The 20,818-nt window shown below is 38.7% G+C and overlaps 1 protein-coding gene across 1 annotated transcript in view; it reads right to left on the minus strand.

Moving 5' to 3' along the window:
* Nucleotides 1-3,051: 3,051 nt before the first annotated feature.
* LOC108667074 overlaps nucleotides 3,052-20,818 on the minus strand; it is a 36,531-nt gene continuing 18,764 nt past the window's right edge. Inside the window, exons 4-19 of the mRNA XM_047882754.1 lie at nucleotides 20,064-20,193; nucleotides 19,646-19,861; nucleotides 19,161-19,419; nucleotides 18,589-18,884; nucleotides 17,745-17,870; nucleotides 14,551-14,741; nucleotides 13,722-13,860; nucleotides 12,130-12,261; nucleotides 11,887-12,001; nucleotides 11,325-11,467; nucleotides 9,641-9,757; nucleotides 8,803-9,033; nucleotides 6,636-6,764; nucleotides 4,873-5,064; nucleotides 4,499-4,552; nucleotides 3,052-3,909 (exon numbers count right to left, since the gene is read on the minus strand). Coding sequence (XP_047738710.1) covers nucleotides 4,541-4,552; nucleotides 4,873-5,064; nucleotides 6,636-6,764; nucleotides 8,803-9,033; nucleotides 9,641-9,757; nucleotides 11,325-11,467; nucleotides 11,887-12,001; nucleotides 12,130-12,261; nucleotides 13,722-13,860; nucleotides 14,551-14,741; nucleotides 17,745-17,870; nucleotides 18,589-18,884; nucleotides 19,161-19,419; nucleotides 19,646-19,861; nucleotides 20,064-20,193 — 2,428 coding nt within the window. The 3' untranslated portion in view covers nucleotides 3,052-3,909; nucleotides 4,499-4,540. The remainder of the gene's footprint in view (nucleotides 3,910-4,498; nucleotides 4,553-4,872; nucleotides 5,065-6,635; nucleotides 6,765-8,802; nucleotides 9,034-9,640; nucleotides 9,758-11,324; nucleotides 11,468-11,886; nucleotides 12,002-12,129; nucleotides 12,262-13,721; nucleotides 13,861-14,550; nucleotides 14,742-17,744; nucleotides 17,871-18,588; nucleotides 18,885-19,160; nucleotides 19,420-19,645; nucleotides 19,862-20,063; nucleotides 20,194-20,818) is intronic.

The raw sequence follows: 20,818 nt of genomic DNA on the forward strand, positions 1-20,818 counted from the left end.
CAAAGATAATCAAGATACACATCGTTTCAAAGATAATCAAGGTACAAATCGTTTCAGAGATATATCAAGATAAACATCGTTTCAAAGATAATTAAGATACTCATTTCAAAGAAATTGATTGTTGCATGAGTTAGTTGATTTAAATTAAAGTCAAATTGGCTCTCAAAATTATGAAGTCTAATTTTAACAGTAACTAAAGCACGGTTATAAATGCAGTACATTTCAAATTAGTTAATGAGTGGAGCCTTGCTGCTTGAATGCGAGCAATTAAGGAAGGCGTGCTATTCCCTCACTTGTGAGTGAGGGGCGCTATTCCCTCACTTGTGAGTGAGGGGCGCTATTCCCTCACTTGTGAGTGAGGGTCAATGATTCAAGACAACGTGAGTCTAAGTCCTCACCGCCCTCAGGCTCAGCAGGGCAAGAAATTCGCCCGAAGATAATCCATAGTTTTCAGCATGGCTAGATAAATATAATTTATACCATATAGTGTTTCCCTATTATTGCTTCTACTTAAAAACTACTTTGTTTGTCTCACTAATTAGCATTTAAATTGAGCTTCGGTCGCGCAGGATGGAACTAAAAGTATTTAAAAACGAGGTCGCCGCCGAAAAGAATGGACTGCCACCGAAAGGAAGAGGCTGCCACCGAAAGGAAGAGGCTGCCACCGAAAGGAGGCCGCCGCCATAAAAGATAGGCTGCCACCGAGAGTAGTGATAATAGAATGCTTTGCCGGTGTTTCAACTATCAAGCCCTTTCGCAGTGGAGGTCAAAAGATGACATCGCCAGTGAGGAAGAAGGTCTCAATTATTCAAAATCTCAAATTAATCATCAACACAGGGAGCGTATGGCCTCAGATGTCCAGCCCGCTGAAGCTGGCTCGAAGGAAGCAGCGTTGGCATCTCAAAGAGACGAAGTGACAAGAAGGGACAGGTGAAAAGCAACAGAAACGAAGACACTCGAACAAGAGGTCGCTTACACGGGACGTCGGCCGCCAGCACGAGAGAGACAGAGAAGGGAAATGTAAGGAATCCCACCTACATAATAACTTAATGTAAGGAATGCTACCTACATAATAACTTGATGTAAGGAATCCTACCTACATAATAACTTAATGTTAGGAATCCTACCTACATAATAACTTGATGTAAGGAATCCTACCTACATAATAACTTAACCCCACAACTGAGACCTGCAGTCAGACACCGCGAGCTCAGCGGTGGGGCGCTCAGGAACAATCCCCCTAGGAACGCGAAATCCCATAGGACTTCTGACGAGCACAGACACGCGTCAGTAGTCTACCATTGAAAGGAAGAGGCTGCCATCGAAAGGAAGAGGCCGCCGCCGAAAGGAAGAGGCCGCCATCGAAAGGAAGAGGCCGCCACCGAAAGGAAGAGGCCGCCGCCGAAAGGAAGAGGCTGCCAACGATAGAAAGAGGCCACCGCCGAAAGGAAGAGGCTGCCAACGATAGAAAGAGGCCACCGCCGAAAGGAAGAGGCCGCCATCGAAAGGAAGAGGCCGCCACCGAAAGGAAGAGGCCGCCGCCGAAAGGAAGAGGCTGCCAACGATAGAAAGAGGCCACCGCCGAAAGGAAGAGGCTGCCAACGATAGAAAGAGGCCACCGCCGAAAGGAAAAGGGTGTCACTGACAGGAAAGGCGGCCACCGCAAGGAAGAGGCTGCCAGGAAGAAGCTTTATAGCTAAAAAAGCATTAAAATTGGATAAAAGCGAAGCGCCAATGTAACGAACTGTATGACGAACAGTATCACATATGAACCCTTATTAAGAATATGAGGCTAGGCATAAGTAGCGTAATATACAAGAGTTAGTTTAGCAGCAGCACAACAACCATCATGGCTCGTAATCTCATTTCAGAAAAAAACCAAGGACATCAGGCACTAAAAGCTTTAAGTAAATGAATATTTTACAACGAGTGATAATAATTACAATAAGAACTTATAATTGCAAGTCATGGAGTTAGTTAAGTGAAGAGAGCCATTTTATTTCATTGAAGCGCATGTCTTTGTTTAATTTGTTCGCATTCATTAGTTCAAGATAATTACTGTAATTAAGACACTCATTATACGTGCAGTCATTACCAAATCTGCCAATGTTAACAAATGATTTTCTACCAGAAAAATTTAAAACTCGTGGTTTGCCTTAGACGAAAACGAAAGTCAAAACGTTTTTATTTTTTAATGATCGCTGGACGACAAGAAACTGATGTCTGACATATAACCTACATAAAAAACTGTACATAAAAATAATGTAAATGTCAAACAACAAAATTTGGATGAGAAAATATCGTCCTAATTAAGTATTATTATTATTACGTATTAAATGAACATTTAACAATGTGATGCCAGGAGAATATCGGTTATTATGGTCTGTGGATATAGGCTATATTGGTTGCATTGATAATGGAACAGTAGACTATTTACAGGTAAAACATTAACAATGTTTTATTGAAATATGTTACGGACTGTGACAACAAACGACCTGAATAATCCCATTGATTCTGGCTGAGTTGCACACAAAATTCATTTTATTCATAAAGACTCAAAACTGATTGTACAAAACATTAATTGGAGCAATGAAATTGAACGGGATATTTAGAATATTAATAAAAATATACACAGTAAACATTTGAGATTGTCGAGATAAAATACAAAAATATTCATGGGTTGTATGGGGTAACAATTTATCAATTGTCTTCATTTTATACAAATGTCAACACATTTTAACATCGATATTTTTTGATTATCAAATTATGAACATTAGATTTTACTTACATATGCATTATTAATGATACATTGAGATAATATTACTATATATATTGGTTCGCAAGGCATTCGAAGCAAGTTAATATGTTCTAACTTATCAAATGAACATATTTTGAAAAAAAATGCTGCAAAAATGATATGTTGAGTGGCACAAATTGAGAAAACATTGAGTGACAATTCATTATGAAAAAAATTTGATCAGTACTCATTGCACTGAGTGACAGAGAGCGCATTTTCTAACGTCCGTCCGTCCGTCACGGACGGACATGACGAGCACAACAGCGCCTTTCTTTCCATAAATGAGAAAATGCGCTAAAAATCTCCGTGGTTAAAGATTCTAACAAATTGGCACAATTAACCTCAATTAACAATCTACTGGAGTTCAACAGTATCTCCCTCTTGACATTTTCAAGCTTTAATGATTGTTGCCAGTCTAAGTAACAAGTTTCAGTTTCAGTTCAATAATCGAACAATTAAACTCAAGCTGCTCGTTGACCCAAACCGCAATGTCGTTCCGTGTACCAATTTAACCGACTTTATCCAATATCGATAAATAATTACAATTTAACCGAGTTTATCCAATGCCGATAAACAAGTACAATTTAACAGAATTTATCCGATGCCGATAAATCACTAGAATTTAATCAAGTTTATCCAATACTGATAAATAACTACAATTTAACCGAGTTTATCCGATGCCGATAAATCACTATAATTCAATAGAGTTCATCCAATGTCGATAAATTACTACAATTCAACAGAGTTTATGCAATGCCGATAACTCACTACAATTCAACAGAGTTCATCCATATAACTACAATTCAACCGAGTTTATCCAATGAATCGCCATTTCAATACTACACTCGTAGTATTTGAATTGTTAAAGACTCTTAGTAATAACGCGCTCCATAGTGTGACCTTTTATAATTGCTGGGCTCAACCGGAGAATTTCACGAGATGGATTTACCATCTAGATCCTTTGAATTTGATTATTTAAGTTGCCTGCATAAAATAACGAGAATTAGTGCAACATGCGCAGAGTTGCGCGACGATGTTGCTTTCATCGCTGTCGTTTGTTGTACAAAACCGCAGTCGAAGTTTGCGGTCGTGGAGAAATGCAGATCTTTTTCCTGGTGATGAGATGCAAGCGATAAATTGGTTATAGCATCCTAGCAGAAATAGGGCAGCAGTATAATAGGGCTACAGCATAAATATGGTTATGGTAATAAGGTTACAGCAAAAATAGGGGTATAGCAATAGGGTTACAGCAAAAATAAGGGTATAGTAATAGGGTTACAGCAAAAAGAATGAGTGAGTAAATTTTAAATTTAGATCACTAATCAATTAAAACAAACGAGTTCAGCCGTTGCCTCCATGCAAAAGACATGATTTTTCGAGAATCATTATTGATCCAAATAATAATCATTCTTTCATACATTAACAATGCTTGAATGAAAGTTGCTAGGATCAGACAAAATTTGAACGGAGCGCAATTTATGTGTCGCTGACAACATTATCTGAGCCTAAATAATTATTATCTATTATCAATCAATATCAGTGTCAAAATAACTGAAAACAGATAACATGTTATTAAGAGTGATAGAAGCAGAGTGCGGATCTAAACGATTCTCTTAACAGCTGATGATGAGTTGTAACTAAAATTATAAAATATAATTTTAATAAACATTAAAACAATATATACAATAAGTAGAGACTCACTCGTTGGAAGGCCTCCACAGAAGTCCTCTTCACGTCACATCCTTACAGGGAAGCCTGGCGACAAAAGATTAGCCTCGTTTAGGCAAACGGCGCATCAATTATTAAATTACTACGGACTAGTTTCAATATTTTTGTGTGAATACAAGAATAATTACGGTGTATATATGCGATGAAAAAATATAAAACTTACGATAGGAACGGCACAGAGAGAGTGGGCGTACAAAACAGGCCCTGATCTACGTGAACGTTATCTTGTGAAACTGATGAATTTTCAAATCACTATCATTATACATTTCCAGAACTAAAGCAGCACGTGATAATATATAACGTACTATAACATTGCCAACATCCGCGAACGTTTGCGCGCTACGTACCTTTGGATTTTGAACGTCGATGCTCAGGGTCGCCCTAGGGTCGCTCCGCCGCCTCCTGCCCGACCGTGAGTTGCGGGGCAGGAACTCGTCGCTCTCATCTTCTTCGGAGCGGCTGTCCAGGCGGCGACCTGGGCCGGAGGGCGCCGTCTGGGAGCTCCGGAGACCCGGAACTCGAGGGCTCTGGTAGAATTGCTGAGCGAGAAACAGAAAGAATCCAAATCAAATGGTAATTAAATTGGCCGATTACCCATAAATAACATAAACTACAAAACTAAGAAAAGCGGGAGTCTTTGGTGAAGAACAGAAGATGAAAATTACATTTGCACTCAAGCTAAGTCAAGTTATCTGTCAAAAAAACAACTTAATGACAACTTAATGCATGACTGGCATCCGATGACAATTTTTATGCCTTTGCGAGTGCTGATGGATAAAACAAAAAGACTGCAGAAGTGATAGGATATATACAGTTGCCAATAATTACTTTCCGTGAGAAGTAGAAAGGTCTTAACGATGTTTTTATTGAGAGCGCTATAATTTAGATCAGGAGTCATGTATGAGAACATGAGAACACGTATTTTATGAAGTTAGTTTAATAACATTACATGCAGTTAATTTTATCTAAGAGTTTTCGTTAAATTCTGAACGCAGGTGTGAGTAAGAAGTTTATAGATGGAAATGAAATAACCGAATGCACTAAGTGAAGGAATCAGAACGATGGATTCAAGCTAGTCATGGAGTGTTTTTAAGTATGTAAGTGTTGAAGGTAATGTTGAAGGGTATTCGAGTTAACAAAGCACGTCATTCTTTGATAAGGAATTAAATTGCCGCAAAAATTCAAATTTCGGATCGAAAAAATTCTAGGAAACGGGGGCGAGCGCAGGAAAATCTGGCGTCGTTGGCTGTTATCGCAATTCTGAATTACAGCGATTTATAAGTGTGGTCAACCTGAATTAAATGCTGCCACTGATTTATAGGTGTTTTTGTTCTTAAATGTATTAAGTACTCGCGAAAAGATTAATCATGAGTTGAATTTGCATACCGATAAAAGGTTCTGCTTGCAATGCGTGAACCGGTATTAATTTGCCTGGTGCACCGTGCCGAGCATCCGCATACAAAATCAAAGAATTTCATGAATCTAACCAAACCTTGAACTGAATTAAAACTGAAAATTTGCAAAGTAAGAGCCAGGCATCCACACTCCTAATCAGGGTCGACATATTCATACCGCGAGTTAAATTCCCATTACCAAGCATTTGATTGTATTAGCGCATGCACTCAAAAAAAAATAATAATAAAGTAGACTCGGTCAAAATACTGATGCACTTCTGTGCCTATAAGGGTCATTCTGACCCGCTTCGGTTCCAAAAAAAAAAAAAAAAATAGGATACGTGGGAAAAGTGTCACTTTTTGGACTATATGACACCATAATTTTTATGAGCGCATGATTCGGCGTAGAGTGCGCATTCACAAAGCTGCAATATGCACACCATTTTAATAAGATAACCAGGCTGGAAAAAAGCACCGCCATTTACCGTTAACCTTTAAGCATGCCCCAGGGGAGAATGAACACACAGAAAAATGAGTGAGACTTTGTCCAAACAGCAATGCACTTTCTCCTCTATGTGTGGGCCATCGGGAAAAACGGCGTATCATTGCAACGTCAGCTCTGTGATTGTGCTGTGTTTGAAAAAAAGCGTGTCACTATTCAGACCATGCGACTCATTCATTTTCCTGAGTGATGCATGTGTGTCGGTGGTTCTTACCTCATTACTTTCTTCACTTTCTCTCCTTTTAGGGAAAGTTTTAGGAGTTATGAAAGGGGATGGCGGGGTTGGTGCTAGCGTTACAGGTTTGGTGGGGCTTTGTCTCGGCAATTTTGAGCCCATGATGAACTGAAAGAATCAAGTACGAGGGATTTTTTAGTTTGCCGACTCTGAAATCGAAGATTGGCTCACAATTTGCCGACTATTAAACCGAAGATGGCTCTTAATTTGCCGCTTGTAAAGCCGAAGATGGCTCTTAGTTTGCTGACTATTAAAACGAAGTTTGGCTCTTAATTTGCCGCTTACTAAACCGAAGATGGCTCTTAGTTTGCTGACTATTGAAGCGAAGTTTAGCTCTTAATTTGCCGTTTGTTAAACCGAAGATGGCTCTTAATTTGCCGACTATTAAACCGAATAAAGGCTCTTAATTTGACGACTTTTAACCGAAGACCGACTGTTAATTTGTCGACTTGCAAACCGACGACGACTTTCAAATAGAAGATCGACTGATAATTTGCCAAATACTTCGATATTCTATAGTTAGTACCCATTATTGAAAATTTATATAGCGACACAATCAAAATTGTTGTTGCTAACAACCAGTTTAATTTTTTTGCAATTTGAGATCAGATTTAAGAATAGATTTAATATTTTATTAAAACAGATTTGAGTTATTTCAGAAGGGATTTAAGAACCAATGTTGTCGAGTGTAGCAATTAATAATATGCGTTTAAAAATTACTTTTTAAAGACAACACTTCTAAAGAGGCCAGAGTCTCCGATGTTACTAATGTACAATGATTTTTTTTTATTTTTAAATATAAATAACAAATCTTTATTATTATTTTTTCTAATATATTTTACAATTTTTTATATTATTTGTTCTGTCAATTGATTCATGCATTGTCTCCGACTTCACGCTAGTATGCAAAATTTCAGGTCGATTGGACAGGTAGAAGTGTGTTAAAATATCGATTATAAGATTTGTAGCTGACAAACAAACATCGGAGTCCTAGGCGGTTCCTAATTCAGGGTCGCCACCAACTAAAAATTTTGATAGGGAAGAAGTGACGTTGAAGAGAAGTGTTGTAAGATGCTAGTGGATATAGTATACTGTGTGGTGCCAGTGTAGGTAGATATTATATTATAAAATATTTTGATGACAATCTAGAGAGAATGAATTGATACAAATACAAACAAGCAAAGAAGGCACAGTTTAATAAAAAAAAAACTCATTACATTATAGTGTTTTTTTAAATATTATTTTGAGCAAGACATAATGTTGAAATCTGCATATTTGGCTTAGGCTTACAATTACGTTATAGGTTAGTAGAGATTCAAGTGTTTTTTTTTTGTGCAATAAGAATTCAAAATTGAATTGAAGGCATTCCCATTACACAGGTAGTGACTGCATTCACATTTTCCTTTATTGTGAACAAAAAATAATAATAATAAATTTATTTTGCACGCTGGAGCAGTAAACCAACATTTTTCGTATGTCATGTGTTGATGATGAAATGATCAAGGATGATGACTGTGGCTGTGATAACACATTGTATCATGCAGTGAAAAAAAACAGTTAATGAGATCACGAGTAAATCAAAATATGTACAAGTCAGAAGACAGTGTCAACATACGTTCAATATTGGACTGAAAATTACAAATTATAAGAATAAGAATAATGAATGTAATAGGACACTGATATTTATAATCATTCACAATCTTAACGAAGAATTAAATAAAAAAAAGTAAGTCGGGCTCCGCCTTCAATTTTCCTCACTTGCCTGTCCACGATACACACTCAGTGAAATGAATGGGTAATATTGTCCAAATAGTGATGTACTTCCTCACTAGCAGAGAGCGGACGCAGCTCTGATACGCTCATTTGCTGGGTTAGGATGACTCCCACAAAGGTATACATCGTATCGAAAAATGGACAAGTCTCACTTATTCTGTTCTCAGTGTTGCTACACTCAAAAAATGAGAGCGTTGTTTGGTCCAAATTTTGACACACTTTATGCTCGTAGTACTGATATACGACATTCTTGCCGAGCGAAAATGGGCAAAAGTGGCACAGATTGCCTGGTCAAACTGAACAACCCAGACTAAGGCAACAAGTACATCAATATTTGGACAAAGTTCCACTCATAAATCTCAGTGGGTCTCACCTCGTTGCTCTCAAGGCTCTCGCCCGAGTCCTCAAAGTGAGTCCTGTAGGAGGGCTTCTGGAACTTGCTGAGGAAGACTGGACGGGCGTGGGCGGACGGGTGGACGGGGGGCAGGAGGGCGACCTCGGAGCTGTGGGGGGCGCCGTGCCCCCCCTTGTCCTTGCAGAGGAGCTTCGTGACGCGGGTGCCCCCTACCCCGCTGGGGGGCTCGAACAGGAACGCGTTACACAGCTGGGGGGGGGGCGGGGGTTAACTAATTATATTGGTTAGAGAAGAAAAAATATAACTCGGTACTCACTGCAGTGAGTGACAGAGAGCGCATTTTCTCGTCGACGAAAACTTGAGGTCACGGACGGACAGACGGACAGACAGACAGACAGACAGAAGACAGACGGACAGACAGACAGACAGACGGACGGACGGACATGACGAGCACAATAGTGCATTTTTTCCATAAATGAGAAAATGCGCTGAAAAGCGATCTGATTTTTTTATAGTTTTTTCTTGAAGGGACAAAATATGAGAATTATTTTATCAAATTCATTCTCTCGAAGGAAAAATCAGAAAATATGGTAAAATTATTTTTTAAGGAAAATAAGCATGAATATTTTTTCAAAGCCTTGTTACCCATCAACTTAACGTATGACAAGTTAATTAACGTGAAGTTGCCACCATCCGACGATAGTCAAGTTAACCTTGTTAATCAATTTACTTAAACATGGTTATTGCCATATAAACTCTATAATATTTGAATAGTTTAATTAATAATAATATTTATTATCTATAATTAATAATTCAAATAATAATCTAAATGATATGAATGCAAGTAATACATTACCTTAACATCCTCTGTATGGTCGACGCGGCAGCGCTGCTTGTCGATGTGTTCCTTGTATTTCGGGCAAAATGTTTCAGCGAGCTCGACTACAACGTTGTAGCGAATGCCGGACACGTTCTGGCGAGAAAACGGTGATGTACTTCAATAATGTGTTCAAACACTTCATCAATACATTAAAATATATCGTTAATACATTAAAACACATCTTTAATACATCAAAACTTTCAAAAATGTATCAAAACACTTCATTAATACATTAAAACTTAACGTTAATACATAAAAACATATCGTTGATACATTAAAACACTTCATCAATACATTAAAACTTATAGTTAATACATCAAAACACATCGTTAATACATTAAAACTTATTTTTAATACATTAAAACACATCGTTAATACATTAAAACACTTCTTCAATACATTAAAACTTATAGTTAATAAATCAAAACTTATAGTTAAAACATCAAAACCCATCGTTACTACATCAAAACACATCGTTAATACATTGAAACTTATTGGTAATACATTAAAACACATAGTTAACACCTTAAAACACATCGTTAATACACTAAAAATAGAACGTTTCCCTCTCGCTCGGGTTTTCCGCAATACAACCTCGCAGAAAAATGCGCAGGTGAAAGTGTCCAAATAATGACGCTTTTTCACCGACATCACGAGCAGCGAGCGGACGACACACTTATTTTGCCCGCAATGCCGGACAAAACTGGGTCAGGTTGACCCACATAAAGGCAAGAGTGCATCGATATTGAGAAAAAGTCTCTGCATTTTTGGAGTAAACAAGTCACTTAATTCAAGTGTGAATTTTTTAAATGAAATTTTAATATTTGGGCGTCAGAAATGAAAAATTAGATACAAATCAAGAAATTGAAGGATACGCACTTACACAGTATTAAAAACGTAAAAATTTTCACGTATGTATATTTTCATTCATTCTTTCAATCATTTTTCATTGTTTTTTTAATAACTTATTTATAATTCAATGTTTTATTTATCAGGCTTAAGTATCACGGTTTATTTAAAGAAATTAACAAAACTAACTATTTTTGACTATTAATGCAGAAATTAGAATTAAATGCTTACTTACTAGAGAATATAAAAATAGATACATAAATGCCAACTTATTAAAGAATATAAAAATAAATAAATAAATGCCAACTTATTAAAGAAAATAAAAACAATAGAATTAAATGCTAACTTATTAAAGAATATAAAAATAGATAAATAAATGCTAACTAATTAAAGAATATAAAAAATAGATGAATAAATGTTAACATATTAAAGAATATAAAAATAGATAAATAAATGCTAACTTATTAAAAAATATAAAAATAATAGAATTAAATGCTGACCTGGTATCGGGCGGACACTTCACTTATTAATAATTCAATCTCTTATTTATCAGGCTAAAGAATCACGGTTTATTTAAAGAAATCAACAAAACTAACTATTTTTGATTATTAATACAGAAATAAGATAATTGATGCAGAAATCAGAATTAAATGTTGACCTGGTATCGGGCGGACACTTCATTGATTATTTAATATCTTATTAATAATTCGATGTCTTTTTTATCAGGCTAAAGAATCACGGTTTATTTAAGAAATCAACAAAATTAAGTATTTTTTGATTATTAATGCAGAAATTAGACTTAAATGTTGACCTGGTATCGGGCGGAGACAGTTCGCTGTGGCAGGAAGAGGTTGTCGTCGTCGGTGCGCAGGTCGAACTGGTCCGCGATGAAGGATGCCAGGTCCTTCAGTTTGGGGTCCGTGGGGGACATGGGGGTCCAGGGGCCGTCCTCGCCTGCGGGGGAGGGGGGATTTAATACAGAATTAATGAAGAGATAAAATTGTGGAAATTCGGACTGCGACGAATGTGCAAGGAACGAAGCAAAGAAGAAGTTAAGAATTAAGGTTTGATTGAAAATGCAACTGTTGCCTTGTTATTTCCACCCGTGACCCGTGACTCACCCGTGACCCGTCACTCACCCGTGGCCGGTCACCCACCCGTGACCCGTGACTCACCCGTGACCCGTCACTCACCCGTGGCCCGTCACCCACCCGTGACCCGTCACCCACCCGTGGCCCGTCACCCACCCGTGGCCCGTCACCCACCCGTGGCCCGTCACCCACCCGTGGCCGGTCACCCACCCGTGGCCCGCCACCCACCCATGGCCCGTCACTCACCCGCGGCCCGTCACCCACCCGTGGCCCGTGACTCACCCGTGGCACGGGCCCGGACGTAGTCGTCCTTCTCGCGGCAGTAGAGCTTCTTGGCGGTGAGCCCGTCCCAGGACGTCCCGGCCGTCCCGCTGGTGCTGTCCCGCGTCACTTCCGCCTGTGGGACACATATATTATATTATATTATAATATATTATATAATTATATATATATTACTATATATTACTATATATATATAATATATTATAATATAATATAATATAATAATATAATATCCTGCCCCACCTGACAGACAATCCTGTCCTCAGAAGGATCTACAGGACACTTGTTAGGGTCCACTATGGGCAGATATTTCCTACAGGACGTCTCCGCCATCTCCACCTCCAGCAGGTAGCGCACGCCCCCTGTGCCGGAGTCCTGTACCAACAACACAATTAGTTCAACAAATTTGCAAGGTTAATGAATGCATAATTTTCTGTATTTATTACGATAAATTTAATACAATTAAATAATTAAATGCATAAAAGTTAGAATTAAATGGAAAAATTACAATTAATCGTAAAAAATAACAATTAAATGTAAAAAATACAATGAAATGTAAAAAAATTACAGTTAAAGGTAAAAATGACAATTAAATGTAATTTTGTAGATTTGAGTTCAATAGAAGAAAAGTAATCTTGTCACGTAAAGCAAATTATTTCTACAATATTGCAGATTTTTTACTACAGAGTTTGATTTTATGTAAGCCAAAATTTACCTGAAATGCAAATCAAGTGACCAAAAAATATAACTCAGCACTCACTGCAGTGAGTGACAGAGAGCGCATTTTCTCGTCGACGAAAACATGAAGTCACGGGCGGACAGACAGACGGACGGACAGACGGACATGACGAGCACAATAGAGCATTTTTTCCATTTATGAGAAAATGCGCTAAAAAGGCGATTTTTTAACGAAAAAAATTACGACAAATGAAGCAACTTATTTTTTCGAATAAACAAATTTTCAAAAACAAACAAAAGGCCAGCAATGATCTCCGTGACAGTGATAACATGTGTGATAAAATGTTATAATAATAATGAAACAGTAACAAAATGTATGAAAACACATTAACAAAATGTATAATCTGATCGTTTTCTGATGGCGGCTAGATCACAAAACGAACCTATGCATAAATTTAGAAATTTCGTTTGTATAATTTGAGAGAATAAAAATTTTATTGATATATCTGTTATAGTTGATAATAATTTATGAATAATTGTAGGTAGTTAATGGAAAAATCGAAGCAAAAAATTGTTATAAAGATTTTAAGATACTTGTCATGCACGTGTAGGCGTGACGTGCACGTGACGTGTACGTGTGACGTGTACGTGACGTGTGCGTGAGACGTGTACGTGTGACGTGTACGTGTGACGTGTACGTATGACGTGTACGTGACGTGTGCGTGAGACGTGTACGTATGACGTGTACGTGACGTGTGCGTGAGACGTGTACGTGTGACGTGTACGTGACGTGTGCGTGAGACGTGTACGTGTGACGTGCATGTGACGTGTACGTGTGACGTGTACGTATGACGTGTACTTGACGTGCACGTGACGTGTACGTGTGACGTGTACGTATGACGTGTACGTGACGTGTACGTATGACGTGTACGTGACGTGTGCGTGACGTGTACGTGTGACGTGTACGTATGACGTGTACTTGACGTGCACGTGACGTGTACGTGTGACGTGTACGTGTGACGTGTACGTATGACGTGTACTTGACGTGTACGTGTGACGAGTACGATGACGTGTACGTGTGACGTGTACGTGTGACGTGTACGTGTGACGTGTACGTGTGACGTGTACGTGTGACGCGTACGTGTACGTGTACGTACGAGGGTATGCGCGGTGACGACGGCGACGAGGGTAGCCAGGTCATCCTCGTCACTGAGGAGGTTGTAGCGCGCGACTACGAGCTGTCCTGCCTTCTGCACCAGCACGTCGGACGTGGCCACGGGCCGCATGCCTGCGTACCTGCGTATATATATATAATATATTACTAATATATAATTAATATATTATTAATATTATAACTAATATAATGTATATAACTACAAGCTGCACCAGCACGTCCGATGCGGCCACGGGCCGCATGCCCGCGTACCTGGGGTTATATAATATATACCTTATATATTACTAATAATATAAATAATATCATTACCAATATATTAGTGATATATTACTAATATATTTAACTAATATTAATACTAATATATTAGTGATATATTACTAACATTAATACTAATATTTTAGTAATATATTACTAATATTATAACTAATATAATGTATATAACTACGAGCCGCACCGGCTTCTGCAGAGCACGTCTGACGTGGCCCGCTTACCAGGGTACATAGTACATAATATATAGTACATAATATATAGATATAGTACATAATATATAAACATGCAACTAATATACCTATAAGTAAAAGTATAATTAATATAATATATATGACTCATTAATTCACATATAAGTTCGAGCTGCCAACGGACAGTTAATATGAACATTTTCATCATGAATTTTTTGATTTTCCAAACTGAAAAAGTAATCTTGATTATTTAATTTTTAAAAAATAATCGTGAACTTGATTAAAAATATCAAAAAATAGGCGGAGGGGTGAAGATTTGGACAAAGTGTCCCTCATTACTCTGAGTGTACGTACGTCTCGGTGGGGGAGGTGTGGGGGAGGCTGGGGAGGTGGCCGAGGGGGAGGAAGGGTTCAGGCACCCAGGCGACGGGGGGCACGGGGGGCACGAGGCTGGACTGCCCCAGGTAGTCCCCCAGATCCTGGCAGCTGACGGAGACCAGCTGCAGGGCACCTGATGCCGGCACCTGTACGACCGCGTCACACACCTGCAATGATAATTAATTAATTAGGCACGCACCTGCAATGATAATTAATTAATTAATTAATTAGGCACGCACCTGCAATGATAATTAATTAATTAATTAATTAGGCACGCACCTGCAATGATAATTAGATAATTAATTAGGCACGCACCTGCAATGATAATTAGATAATTAATTAGGCACGCACCTGCAATGATAATTAATTAATTAATTAATTAGGCACGCACCTGCAATGATAATTTAATTAATTAGGCACGCACCTGCAATGATAATTAGATAATTAATTAGGCACGCACCTGCAATGATAATTAGATAATTAATTAGGCACGCACCTGCAATGATAGTGATAATTAATAAATACCATATTTCATATAATATCTATGCATAAAATACGTCCATGTATCATAAATATCCCATTCAAGATAATATCTACGTATTCAAAATGATATACGTTTGAAATTAAGAAGAAGCATAAACTTCTTAAGCTTTCCCGCTCTGGTATAATTCGTCGCCGATCGTACACCATTTACCGTAATGTCTTAAATGCGATAATCAAGACAGTTAAGAAACAATTCTACTCAGCCAAAATTATACAGAGGTCGATTGACTCAGAGTTCTATGGAAAATTTTGAACACCTTACTTGTAAAAAATGTTGCTAACAAAAGAATTGAATTGTTAAAAAATAACAAGCTAATTTCTGGTAGCGAGGCAGCAATTGAATTTAACAATTATTTTATCTCTGTTGCAAATGACATCACTAAAAACTTAGGTCCAGTGAACAATAATGTGCCGCATGAAATTCCTATCTGTGAGGCATCTTGCTTTCTTTTCCCCACTTCTGAACTTGAAATTAAGAAATTCTTACGGTTGTGCAAGGGCAAGCCACTTCAGATCGATGAAGTTCAGCCAAGAATGTTGTATCTTGTAGCTGACACTGTAGCACCAGTTTTGGCTCATATTTTCAACCTATATGTACATATGTCTTGTGGTGTGTATCCCGATTCACTGAAACGTGCTCGCGTTATACCTATTTTTAAATCCGGTGACCCGCACAATGTCTGTAATTATCGTCCAATATCAACCTTGCTATTTCTTAATAAGATCTTTGAAAAAATCCTGCATTCGAGACTCACAAACATTTCAACAAGTTTTCAATAATTTCTGACGATCAGTTTGGTTTCCGTAAGGGAACCAACACAACTATGGCTATATTTTATTTACTTCTAGACCTTCTCAAGACGATTTAGTCTTGAGATTTATTAGATTTAGATAAGATCAATTTAGTTTAGTTATATTTAGATAAGATCGATTTAGTCAAGATTTAGTTCTAGACCTTCTTCTCATCATTCTAAAGAATACTGTGTTGCTCTTTTTCTGGACCTACAAAAGGCCTTCGATTGTGTGAATCACCAAGTACTATTGGGTAAGCTTCGCCGTTATGGAATTAGGGGGACTTTTCTTGCACTTATTCAGTCTTACCTCACGAACCGAGAGCAGTTCGTCGCATTGAGTGAGTTTAATTCCCCCTTAAGGCTCATCAATATAGGTGTACCCCAGGGCTCTGTACTTGGGCCTTTATTCTTTAATATTTTTATTAATGATATCGCTTCATCTTTTAATGTGAACTGTAAGCTTTTTGCCGACGACGCCGTGTTCTATGTCTCGAGAAACTCGTACGACGAAGCGTGTGACAATATATCAGAGCTGTCTTTGAATCTGTCGAGATGGCTTCTAGCAAACAAGCTAGTGGCACATACAGACAAGACCAAGTTGATGCTCTTTACCCCCAGACCCGTCCCCGTTTTACGTGACATCACTTTCAATGGGTAGATGAATTCAGGTATCTTGGTTTAATCCTAGATAACAAGATCTCCTTCAAGAAACACATCAACCACGTCTGTCAGGGACTGAGTAAAGCCCACGGAGTTCTGCGTGCCTTATCAAATGTATTGCCTTTTCCTTCACTAAAAACGCTTTTTTACGCATTGTCTTTATCTAAACTATCAAGCACTTTAGTAATCTGGGGTGGTGTACCTTTCAATACGAAAAAACGGGTCATCACATTACTTAATAAATCGTTACGTTCTATATGCTTAGGGTTAGGTATGACGATAATAATATTCCTTTGATATGCACTAACGAATTATATAGGCGGTCGAAAATTTTAAAACTTGACGATATGTTCAGATTTCAACTTTTAAAGTTCATGAATAGAGCACTTTACCATGATAAGCGTCTTTTTAAAACTGCTTTCGCCCCTCTTGTTCCCCAGCATTCTAACAACACCAGGGGCGTTCGATTTAACCTACCACCGGTTCGTTTAGACATAGAAAAAAGCGGTACCGTTTTTGATTGTGTCAAATATTTTAACGAATTGTCCGATGAGTTCAAACAAGATTGCTCTAAAATGTTTTTAAAAATAAAATACCGTGATTTTATCCTTAACCAGTATTAATTTGACTTCGATTATTATGCAAGTTTTAGGTATTTTGACTAGATGTTTATAGTTGTACTCTGTTTTACTAAGTGTAATGTTGACATTGCCTCTTTTTTTGCTGATTTTTCTACTATGACATACGGTTATCAGTTTTTAAGGCTTTTGTCAATGGTTTTGCTAATTTTATAAATTTGTTACTTATCTGTTCAAATCGTCGTCTTGTTATTATTGGAATTGAATCTTGTACCTATTGTTTTGCCTGCGAAGCTTTTTTAGCTTATGGGCATTCACCTGGAAGCCTTGCTATTTCATTTCACATCTCTTTTTATTTTTCATTGTAACGTGTGCTCCTGTGTGAATAAATAAATCAAATCAATCAAATAATATACATGCATGTATCATAAATATGATATTTAAGAAAATATCTATTTAAATAATAATGTTTAAAATGATGTACATCCATGTGTCATCAATATCCCATTTGAGATAATATCTACGTATTCAAAATGATATATGTTTAAAATAACATACATGCATGTACCACAAATATTCTATTAAGGCCCCCCACCTCGTGCTCCTCGAAGGGGTCGAGTGTACAGTAGCGGGGGGCGCTGGGGGGGCGGTGCAGGGGGGCGCGTGTGCAGTTCGTCTCACCCACCTCGAGCACCACGCGCGTCTGTCCGCTGCCTGACTGCTGCATGCACAACATAATATTTCAAGAACTGCATTTGTAAATTATGTAATAAAAGTAATGCATATCACGTGAAAATTGAACATATTTTCGTTGAAAGCGTTCCGTTAATGATATCATCCGTTCAAAACATCTCTGGGCTGTGAAGCGTTTCTGGTATCCAAAACGTTTCTGTATCCAAAACGTTTCTGGTATCTAAAACGTTTCTGGGCTCCGAAGCGTTTCTGGTATCCAAAACAGGGTGGCCCAGAGAGCAGGGTGGCCCAGTGGTTAAAGTTCAGAGTACCAAGATTGGCGCAGATGGGCGCGGGTTCGATCCCAGCTCTGTGCGCCAGTTTCTGGTCAGAATCGGCAAGGAGGCCGGGCGGTTAAGCATAGCAGAATTGTAGCAGTGAGTTGCGTGTTCGAGACCGCAAAATGCTGTGAATCTTCTGCGATGTTAAGAATCGGCGACAGGCCTACGGCCTAATAACGCTGAAACCGCTATTTATTTATTTATTTAAAACGTTTCTGGTATATAAAACGTTTTCAATGCATGCAGTACGATGAATTTCATGATCACTACCTCGGATTTTAAATCGAATTCTTTAAATAAGTGCCAATAATAAAACTGTGATGCCTCATAAGTTCTAGTTCCATGAATCAGAGAATCAGAGAGCGAAGTTAAACGGCTTTCAAAGATCAAACTTTCAAGTTTCCACTTGAAGTTCTCAGAACTTACCAGCGGCAGAACTTTGTGGACCTTGACGAGCTGGTAGTATCCATCATCATCGTCCAACTCGCGGGAAAAATCATCGTCAAGTTCATGAGATTCGTCGTGCGCTCGCGAGTCAAAGTCGTGGTCGCCGACGTCATTTTTGTTGATCTCGTCAACGACGAACTGCGCGACGCGCGACGTTTGTGCGTCGTGGGGCACGTCAGGGGCGCTCTGCCCCCCGGAGAGGGTGAGGGTAACGGGCTTGAGGGTAACGGCCGCCGAGGGTAGCGAGGTACCCGCGGCCGAGGACGAGGCGGCTGCTGGTATTCATATTTTTAATGAATTATTACGCTGTTAATGATTGATTACGCTGTTAATGAATGATTACGCTGTTAATGAATGATTACGCTGTTAATGAATGATTACGCTGTTAATGAATGATTACGCTGTTAATGAATGATTACGCTGTTAGTGAATTATTACGCTGTTAATGAACTATCACTGTTAATGAACTTTTACACTGATACTTAAATATTTAATATTGGAATAAAATAGAATGTAACCAATTATTTCCACGTCACTTGCGTGTCACGCACCTTGCGTGGCATGGAACACGGACGATGACAGCAGAAACTCAGGATTGTGACGATGAGCTTCGTCTTTATCAAAGCATTTAGCGCTGAGCAGATGTGACGAAGGCAGCCATGGCTGATGTAGGACCACAAACACACATATTTCGTGGTCCTCTGTGGGGTCCCGGGGACACTGGGACCGCTGGGTCCCCAGTGTGGTCCCTTTAAGGCATGTGGTTTCCGCTACCTCCACCGTCAGTAGATATTTCGTCCCGGCCGACGCCTGGGAAATATAGAGCACTCAGAGAAATAAGGGAGACTTTTGTATTTTTTTCATGCAATAGAGGCATGGATAACATGTGCACTCAAATAAATAAGTGAAAGTTGTGTCCCAGATGATGAATGGAAAATATACATGTGTGCGCACTGAGAGAAATGAGCGAAGATTTGGTCCAAATTAAGATGTAATTCATGCTTCCACCATCGCAGTGCAGGTCCCTACCACCAACCTGCATGTAGGCGCTGATAAGAGACACAGGTTTGTGCAGGTTGCTACCACTAACCTGCATGTAGGCGCTGATAAGAGACACAGGTTTGTGCAGGTTGCTATCACTAACCTGCATGTAGGCGCTGATAAGAGACACAGGTTTGTGCAGGTTGCTACCACTAACCTGCATGTAGGCGCTGATAAGAGACACAGGTTTGTGCAGGTTGCTATCACTAACCTGCATGTAGGCGCTGATAAGNCTAAAGTTACCCCTATAGTTACCCATAAAGTTACCCCTAAAGTCATCCCTAAAGTTACCCCTAAAGTTACCCTAAAGTTACCCCTAAAGTTATCCTAAAGTTACCCCTAAAGTTACCCTAAAGTCACCCCTAAAGTTACCCTAAAATTACCCCTAAAGTCACCCCTAAAGTTACCCTAACCTTCTTGTTGCACTTGAGCTTGTCCTTGTCGTCGCCGTGCGCTACCCTGAGCGGCATGAGATGGTTGGGGTGGTAGAGCAGTGACACCACGCACTGGTAGTGCGGTCTGGTAGTGTCCACAGGGCAGTTCCTTTGGTAGTGGTTATGGTTATTTTTGTGTAACACTCGTAATAAGTGCTAATATAACTTAGTGTAACACTTTTTAATGTAAATAGTTTTTTGTAACCTAGTAGTGCGGTCCGGTAGTGTCCACCGGGCAGTTCCTTTGGTAGTGGTTATGGTTATGATTATGGTTAATATAACTTAATATAAAATGTTGATATAACTTAGTTTAACACTTTTAAGTCTATACATTTTATTAATAACTATAGGCCTGGTAACGGGAGTTACGGTGAGAAAATTAAAGCTACGCCTTATACTTAAGAGGACATGGGATTAAATTAAATGATGCCTAACTGATAAATAACTAATAGTGAACTGATGAGTCATATAGATGTAGGCCTGCCTTAAAAATCTATACGAAATGGTCCGCAACATGTCATTGGTTTGCTGGAAAGTGCAATTCTCAAGCAGTCCAGAAAAAACACAAAATAATTTCACCCCACGTAAAAGATTGTTTGACCCACTTTCTTCTGGTTCATTTGACCCACTTTCTCTTGGTTCATTTGACCCACTTGCTCTTGGTTCATTTGACCCACTTTCTCTTGGTTCATTTGACCCACTTGCTCTTGGTTCATTTGACCCACTTTCTCTTG

This window comes from Hyalella azteca, unplaced genomic scaffold (genome assembly GCF_000764305.2).
Source record: "Hyalella azteca isolate HAZT.00-mixed unplaced genomic scaffold, Hazt_2.0.2 contig11244, whole genome shotgun sequence".
In the NCBI taxonomy this organism is placed as follows: domain Eukaryota; kingdom Metazoa; phylum Arthropoda; class Malacostraca; order Amphipoda; family Hyalellidae; genus Hyalella; species Hyalella azteca.